Source organism: Oncorhynchus mykiss, chromosome 5 (genome assembly GCF_057628025.1).
Source record: "Oncorhynchus mykiss isolate SJ-2025 chromosome 5, ASM5762802v1, whole genome shotgun sequence".
Classification (NCBI taxonomy): Eukaryota; Metazoa; Chordata; class Actinopteri; order Salmoniformes; family Salmonidae; genus Oncorhynchus; species Oncorhynchus mykiss.
The window spans coordinates 45,104,547-45,113,652 of NC_143026.1; the positions used below are offsets into that span (position 1 = coordinate 45,104,547).

The window sequence follows — 9,106 nt, forward strand, 5'->3', positions numbered from 1 at the left end:
TTGTACCATTGGATTGGTATATTTCTTCTACATCTGTCGATGCCAACCATTAGTCTGTGTGATTTAACAGGGGCTGAGCTAGAGCGGTGTTTGAGAGAGTCCTGGCTTGGTCTTTTTTACAAAAATGTATGTAGAGTCCGAATGGTTTGAGCTGCAAACCATTCAAATCGATTCATGAAAAGATGATACTCTCACTACCACATGTTTCGCTCTATGACGCTAAACAGGAGTGATGAACAAATAAGGGGTTCTTCTACATAGAAGATCACAGAAAATCTCAGGACATAACGTCTATAATACTGTAATAAGCTCACATAGTTGCTGTCACAAACTCAAACTCCACACAGTATACACATAGCATTGATATTCATTCATACATTTTTATCAGGAATTTGCTTTGGCAGACCTTACTTTTGTATTGACATTTGTACAACTCATGAATGCAACTACTTATATCGAATTGTTTTGTGTTCTACTTGTAGCCATGGTTGTCCTGAAAAGAAAAAGGGAAAACACTTAATTGCGAGGCTAAATCTAAGGGCTGGACATGCAGATAAATGAAAGTCAGATAAATGAAAAGCCGATATTTTCTGTGATTTCGGGACTGATATTAATGCCCTATCTGGTCAACATTGTGGTCTTGCCACGCATCTCCACCGTCAGTACTCCTGCCCCCAAAGTAGTCTTTAATGCACGCTCAATATTGAGTTGCTCTTCAGTAGACTACCTGATGAAGGGGAAGCTATAATACAATATATCTCTCTCTCCACCCCCCACCAATTTGAAGACCGCCCACTTCAGATATTTTGCTTGAGGAGACCCCTTTAAAGATTTAAAAAGAGAGACGGAGTCGGACAGTTTGACAGTCACTCACTGAGGGTTGGCATTGCGTGCGCACAGACACAACTTCTTCGCTGCGCGTCTAGTGGCTCACGCCAGTCCGCCTTCTGTCCCCATGTTTAGGATGCTACAAACACCGCAGCTCCGCCAAGGCGTCATTGCGCTTTTCATGTGGTTCACTCACTTTATGGAGGACCACAAAGTCCAGGGTGAGTATGCTATGATTAATTATGTGATATGGCATAACTTTTTAAGGTCTAGTGTGTAGGCGACATTTGTCATTGGTGCATCAGTCCATGGGAACCTTCATTCAACCTAGTGACATCTCATACAACATGGAAAGGCGACTGCATGGGTGTGTAACTTTGAGTTAAATCTTTGCTTCTGACTTTCTGGACTGAATTCAGTTGTAGTTATGTACTTTCATGTTTTTTGCACTTCCAAATTACCACATTTTCTAAGAAAACGCGGTACCAAGCTCAGTAAATGCATCTTTCAAATACGTCATAAGAACATATGGGTGATTTTGTATTAAACGATTGGTGATTGTGTCTGAAACAAAAGATGTTGGCTCTAATGGAGTTCATGGCAAAATGCTATCCGTCATAAAATTACGCGTGGGTAGTCTGAAGAAGGAATCTATTGCACATGGAGATTGGTCAACATGACTCCCTATACCTTTACAAGTGGGTCAATGTCCTGCGAGCTGAGCTGAGACAGATGGACTGGTGAGTCCCAAGGAGGAGTTACGCGCGGCTCCTCTCGTGCGTCCTTTGGTGAAATCCCGCTGCGTTGGGATTTATTGGACTTTACGCAATCAGACACATTTGGCACAGCCTGTATTGTAGAACTTTGCTCTAAACACACACACACACACACACACACACACACACACACACACACACACACACACACACACACACACACACACACACACACACACACACACACACACACACACACACACACACACACTTCTTTGCTTAGAGCAAAGTTTTGGGGTGCTATAGGGGGAAATGTGGTGTTGTTTACGCTGTAGCCTGCTCAAATAAGGCTCTACTTTACCGTTATACCTGTGATATGAGACGTTAATTGGACATGGGCTGTCTCTCTCCAGCCGGTAACTGCTGGTTGCAGCAGGGTAAGAACGGCCGGTGCCAGGTGCTCTACATGTCCGGGATGACCCGGGAGGACTGCTGCCGGAGTGGTCGTCTGGGCACGGCCTGGACCGAGGAAGACGTGCCCAACAGCACGCTGTTCCGGTGGATGATCTTCAATGGAGGCGCGCCTAATTGCATACCTTGTAAAGGTGAGTGAAAGTGTGTGGTAATGATGAATGTCCTCATTGCCAGCGGTGCAACACTATTCTGGAAACCTGGTGGAACTTCTTGCAAAAAAAACTCCAACATGTTATAAAGTGTGTGGCATGTAATGCTAAGTAATAACTCCCACATAGTATCCTGTGATAATGGGTTTTGATAAAGGCATTTGTCCTTATATCAGACGGACCCATTATGTATGATGACCGGTTCCTCCATCCGTCCGTCCATCCATCCATCCATCCACCCAACCATCCATCCATCCATCCATTTCAGAAACATGCGACAGCGTCGACTGTGGTCCTGGGAAGAGATGCAAGATGAACAAGAGGAACAAGCCTAGGTGTGTGTGTGCTCCGGACTGCTCCAACGTCACAGGGCATGGGTCCGTCTGTGGGTCCGATGGAAAGTCCTACAGGGACGAGTGCACCATGCTCAGGGCCCGGTGCAGAAACCATCCCAACTTGGAGGTCCAGTACCACGGGCGCTGCCGCAGTAAGTCCCTCTCAGGATTAGGCTAGCAAAATTCGGGAAACTTTGCCAAAATCCTTACGTTTTCCAGATACAGTATCCCAGTTGTAGGATCCCTCCCTGCTTACTCCCTCTTGATTCTGGGAATTTTTGGAAACGTTTCAGGAATTTTGCAACCCTGCCAGTTCATTAATACAGGGTCAAATGAGGACATGCTCTCACTTTCAGTGAGGAACTTTCAGCCAGATTTATCTTCCATTTCCAGTCCTTCACTTATATGTATTATTTCGGAAACAATTGTCTGACTTGTGAGACTATACCAGGTTTAGGTTCAAATACTGTTTTCCCATGTATGGCACAAGGGGCATACTGTACTTACTGTGTATGACCTGGAGGCAGTAGACTAGGCATTACTAGGCTCCCTGCCTAAAGTGGGCCAGGATTCACTCACTGGTAGACGGTGCACACACTTCAGAGTGTGTGAGGCTGAGTATCAACTATTGTAGACTGGTGTACCAATCTGATTCTCAGCACATGTTCTGGTGTATGGGCATAGAAACAGCTGGTTTAGAAAACTTTAGAGTATTGCAGGTCCAAAAAAAGACCAGAAGTGTGAGGCGGAGTCTGTCATCTGACTTCACACATAGGCTAAGTCAAACTTCGGCAGTAAGGAAAGCTTATATATTACTGCTCCATAGCAGCAAAGGGAAAAACAAACATCACATGTGAGTGAATACTCACCTGGCGTGATCTGAGATTGGTGAAGTGAAATGATCTAATTGTGTATAATTGAATGGTTCACATGTCATGAACAGTGTCACATTAGTCAGTCATGCCTCTAAATGTTTATGTGTGCGTGTGCGTGTTTCCATCCACAGAGACATGTCATGGGGTCCGCTGTCCCGGTAGCGCGTCGTGTGTCGTGGACCAGACGAATAACGCCTACTGTGTGACATGTAATCACCAGTGTCCAGAGGTGACGTCCCCAGACCAGTACCTGTGTGGGAACGATGGTGTTGTTTACGCCAGCTCCTGCCACCTGAGGAGAGCCACGTGCATCTTGGGAAGGTCCATTGGTGTGGCCTACGAAGGGAAATGCATTGGTAACTACTAGAGCGTCGATATGTGGAGTTGTACGTGAAGTTGATATATCAGTTGTCGAATGGAGTTTGGACACACCTGCTCATTCTAGGGTTTTTCTTTATTTTGACAATTTTCTACATTATAGAATAATAGTGAGAACATCAAAACTATGAAATAGCACATATGGAATCATGTAGTAATCAAGAAAGTGTTAAACAAATCAAAATATATTTTATATTTGAGATTCTTCAAAGTAGCCACCTTTGCCTTGATGACAGCTTTGCACACTCTTGTGGCATTCTCTCAACCAGCTTCATGAGGTAGTCACCTGGAATGCATTTCAATTAACAGGTATACCCTGTTAAAAGTTAATTAGTGGAATTTCTTTCCTTCTTAATGCGTTTGAGCCAATCAGCCGACAGTCAATCATTACTTTAAGACAACATGGTCAGTCAATCTGGAAAATGTCAAGAACTTTGAATGTTTCTTTAAGTGCAGTCACAAAAAACCTTCAAGCGCTATAATGAAACTGGCTCTCATGAGGACCGCCACAGGAAAGGAAGACCAGGAGTTACCTCTGCTGCAGCCCAAATAAATTCTTCACAGAGTTCAAGTAACAGTTACATTTCAACATCAACTGTTCATAGGAGACTGTGTGAATCAGTTCTTCATGGTCGAATTGCTGTAAAGAAACCACTACCAAAGTATTCCAGTAATAAGAAGAGAGTTGCTTGAGCCAAGAAACACGAGCAATGGACATTAGACCAGTGGAAATCTGTCCTTTGGTCTGAGGAGTCCAAATTTGATATTTTTGGTTCCAACCGCCATGTCTTTGTGAGACGTAGATTAGGTGAACGGATGATCTCCGTATGTGTGGTTCCCTCCGTGAAGCATGGAGGAGGAAGTGTGATGGTGTAGGTTTTTTTTGCTGGTGACACTGTCTGTGATTTATTTAGAATTCAAGGCACACTTAACCAGCATGGCTACCACAGCATTCTGCAACAATGCACCATCCCATCTGGTTTGCGCTTAGTTGGACTATCATTTGTTTTTCAACAGGACAATGACCCAACACACCTTCAGGCTGTGTAAGGGCTATTTGACCAAGAAGGAGAGTGATGGAGCGCTGTATCAGATGACCTGGCCTCCACAATCACCCGAACTCAACCCAATTGAGATGGTTTGGGATGAGTTGGAACGCAGAGGGAAGGAAAAGCAGCCAACAAGTGCTCAGCATATGTGGAAACTCCTTCAAGGCTGTTGGAGAAGCCTTCCAGGTGAAGCTGGTTGAGAGAAGGCCAAGAGTGTGCAAAGCTGTCATCAAGGCAAAGGGTGGCTATTTGAAGAATCTAAAATATATTTAGATTTGTTTGACACTTTCTGGTTACTACATGATTCCATATATGTTATTTCCTAGTTTTGATGTCTTCACTATTATTCTACAATGTAGAAAAATAGTTTAAAACAAAAAGAAAATACTTGAATGAGTGGGTGTGTCCAAACTTTTGACTGGTACTGTAGATTGATGAAGATTTTATTGCTTTGGTCTGCCAAGCTTTCGGTCACAAAGACCTTTGTCAGATTATACTGGGGTAGTAGGTCCACTAAGCATCAGAAAATGTGTCTGTTCTGTCCGTCCTAATTCACACAGGCAGGGCACTAAGTCTATTGGCGCAATCACCAGAATCATGCTGTCTGTTTGAGTCAGAAAATGGATCTGCACTGGCCTGGGCCTGTGAGGGAGTGTAACAATAGTGTCTGATGCTCTCTGTGTGCGTCTCCTCTCCAGACGCCAGGTCATGCGAGGACATTGTGTGTCGGGGAGCAAAGAGTTGTCTGTGGGATGAAGCGAGTGGCCGCGGACGCTGCTCCGTGTGCGATGAAGCGTGTCCAGATAGTCGGCATGCCGAGAGTGTGTGCGCCAGTGACAACAACACCTACCCCAGCGAGTGTTCCATGAGGCAGGCCGCCTGTGCTCAGCAGCGCCTCCTGGAGGTCAAACACTCAGGATCCTGCAACTGTAAGTACACGGTTGCATTTCAAATGGCACCCTATTCTCTATATAGTGCACTACTTTCGACCAGACCGACGCATCCATTGAGAACTTAGGAGAAAGTGGCTCCAACTCCAATACATGCATTTCCCCAGTCAGTTTACCCAAATGTTTACCCAGTCAGTTTACCCAAATGTTTACCCAGTCAGTTTACCCAAATGTTTACCCAAGGTCATCATAGAGTGGAAAATCCTAAGTAACATCAATGCGTTACTAAGTTAACATTTGACTTAAGTGGAAGTTAGGATAAAAATAACTCCAACCCTCATCCTATTTTCACAACGTGATGTTATGTTAAAGTTGTCTTAGTGTGGCGATTGTGGCAAAGTCACTTGCTTGTACAAGTATGATAGTGCAGTCTTTATCTCAGCCTGGGAATGAGGTTAGATACAATGTAAAGGCAAACCTTATGACCGACCCCCTCATAAATTGACTGTTATTCTATTGTTCCCGTGATGTTTGATTAATTCAAAACATGGATGAATGTCTCTCAGTGTATCCCATCCTATAAATACCACAATGCCTTGTATTTCTCCTGTAAACAGTAAACAGTAATGTTGCTGTGATTAAATTATTTCAGCATGTGGATTATGAGGACTGGGTTTTGGATGGTTTGTTTTTTGGATGGGGTTTTGACTACATCTGCCTGTGGATGTTTGTTATGAAGATAAATATTTTTAAAGGGCAAATACCACACTAACAGGGTGGTCCTTTGCAGAAATGGGATAGGTCCCAGTCCTGTCTTGTGCATCAGCTGAAAGCGGAGTTTCACAACGCAGAAGTTGTATTATACTGTATTGTAAGGATGAGTATATGAGCTCTGTTCTGTTCTCTCTATTTTCAGGTTTAAACCAGGTTTAAACCACTGAGTCAACTAACCCTCATACACCACCACTGCCCTGCCCAGCCCAGCCCAGCCCAGCCAACACCCCAGCGTCTCAGCCTCCCAGGACCCAGCTTCTATGATAACCAGAATCACCTTGCTTCATGTCCCATGCGGGAGGAGAAGACCGCCAGTGAGTCAAGTCAAGGAAAAGAAGCTAAATGTTGCAGTGAGATTCTGTGCCGTAGTCATGTTCACTGATGCAACAGCAAGTGAACCGTTTTGTTCTTCCATTTAGTCATCATCAGACACGGAACTTTGAGGAAGAGGAGGACGAAGAAGAGGAGGAAAAAGAGCAGGAACACTAGGAATTTCCTACATCAATACGTCCTCCAACACAGACCGGATGATAAACATTCATAATAGCTGAACAGTGTTTCAGTTCAGCCACAGAATACTGTTCATACTGTACATAAAGTGTATGATTATTTATTGTGCTGAGCCCAGTTTCCCCAGATGCATCTTAAGGCTAAGAACCTATGGTTCTAACCACGAACTTAGCCTTCAGATGCTTTTGGGAAACCGGACCTATAGGAAGAGAAGAGGAACTAAGCAATCGTATATTTCGAAACGTCTGTGCGTTGGTTTACTTGTATGTATTTATATATTTTGTTTATTATTATTTATACATTTACAGTGTCAGTCTGTCTTACTGTGTATACCCTTTTGTCTCTCGCATTTTATCCAAAGAGAAAGTGTATTATTTATTTGAGGTGCAATGCTACCCACGTTGATGTTCTTCTCATGTAAACTCCTGTAACGCAATTCTCTTATCTGAGCTGTACACATCCGCTTGTCGTCGGGCAAAGATTTTGATTTTTTTCCCCATCTTACCGTGTCCCTCCATTGTGAAATGTTGGCTAGCTAGTTGTGTGTGTTCCAGTTTATTTTATTGAGAACCTTTTTGCTCACTGATGTATAATACCCTTGTGAGAGAAAGGCCCTGGTTTTGTTTTTACAACTCAAAGCTGACGAAAATGGCTTTGTCTAGTTTTTGTTGAACAAAAGTTACCCCGTCCTAGTCCCAGTCCAGTGCATACCAATACTTTTAGTCAAATAGTCTCTTTCCCATCAGAAATGTTATAGCTTTTGTGCATTATGGGGAAGAGGATGGAGAATACTGTGACTGAAACAATGTATGTATTCTGTTTTATACAACATCGGAGTAGGATTTCATTTCATTTTTGAGTTGACACTATTTTTCTTTTTCATATTTCATAACGTGCCATTTGATACTCTTGCACACTTTGATTTGCCAATGTTTTTCAGTGCGGTCAATCACTGAATGACCTCACTCCCTCTGAGCCAAGAAAATGCAACTTACCACACAATCTTCGTCACATACAATATATCACACTTAAGCATGTTGTTTTTCCTCACACTTTTGGGGGATATTCATATGACTTAACTGCTGCGGTAAATTTACTACCTGTTTGTCCAAAACAGAAATCTGTTTTCAGAAGATAACAGCTGCTAAATTTACAGTGGGGATAAACATCGATGAATAAACCCTGGTCTACTTTGTTATATTATGTTGAATAGAGATTCAGTCATAAATATATAGTTTTGTATTTTTTATGTGAATGTTAAATGTACATAATAGCTATTATGATGATATTTGTACAGGGCAAGAGAGTAAAGAATAAAATCATTTTTTCCCTCAAACTTTTTGTGCTTTGTCTACCATTTACACACGACACAAAGCAAATACCTACCTTTCCTCTCCTGTCTACTCAATCCAGTCTAGTGTTCTACATCATCATCAGATTTGCATTAATACATTCACAGCCAGACAGTCAGTCAGTTTCTCTCCTCAACTACCTGAGTGTTATCTGTTACTTGTGCTGAAGGACCACATAGATAGATACTGTATTTATCTCCATGTGCAGGACAGAACTGTGTCACTCAGTCACAGCCATATTTAAACTGGTAGATTCAACTTGTGGCTGATCGACTGAAGCATGTTTGGCATCGTTTCCCCAGCCGTGTGAAAAGCGGTCTGTCTGTCTGTCTGTGAGAGAGAGAGAGAGAAACAGATCGGGGGCATCAGGGTCCAACAGACATGAACCAGCCCAGCAGCTCTCTGCCTCACCATCCCTCTCCCTGCTCTGCCTTGGATCTGAACCCGAGACTCTCATCTAATCACATTTCAGCAGCAGTAAATGCGATCCTAATCGTACTGTGTGTGCCGTGACTGGTCCTTGTCTGTCTTTTTTTGGAAAATGCTGCCTGGGCCTGGGAGTCCACACTGCTAATATAACAACATTATGGAAATGCTGATGCGACAGTCTGAGCCGAGGCTGAGCTGAGTGGGAGCATTTCCCATGGTGGCATCAGAGGTGAGGTTACTCTCTCTCTCTTCTCTCCTGTCCTGACCTTGGCATAGCATGAAAGGCAAAACCTGGAAGGTTGCACTGAGAACCAGTGACTCATCACTAAAGTTACTTTAATAGATTA

The 9,106-nt window shown here is 43.3% G+C and overlaps 1 protein-coding gene across 3 annotated transcripts; it reads left to right on the forward strand.

Moving 5' to 3' along the window:
• Positions 1 to 717: 717 nt before the first annotated feature.
• On the forward strand, positions 718 to 8,314 carry fstb (follistatin b). Of its 3 annotated transcripts, none has more exons than XR_016496071.1 (6): positions 718 to 1,049; positions 1,958 to 2,149; positions 2,436 to 2,654; positions 3,509 to 3,733; positions 4,773 to 5,733; positions 6,611 to 8,314. XR_016496071.1 is itself a non-coding variant. In XM_021603072.3 (6 exons), exons 1-6 carry the CDS (start codon positions 956 to 958, stop codon positions 6,625 to 6,627), a joined length of 978 nt encoding a protein of 325 aa, XP_021458747.2. In that variant the 5' UTR covers positions 718 to 955; the 3' UTR covers positions 6,628 to 8,314. The 3 variants fall into 3 exon arrangements, 2 of the variants coding, with proteins under 2 accessions (XP_021458747.2, XP_036833533.2); XM_021603072.3 differs by having other exon boundaries at positions 5,503 to 5,733; XM_036977638.2 differs by having other exon boundaries at positions 853 to 1,049; positions 2,344 to 2,654; positions 5,503 to 5,733.
• The last annotated feature ends 792 nt before the right edge of the window (positions 8,315 to 9,106 follow it).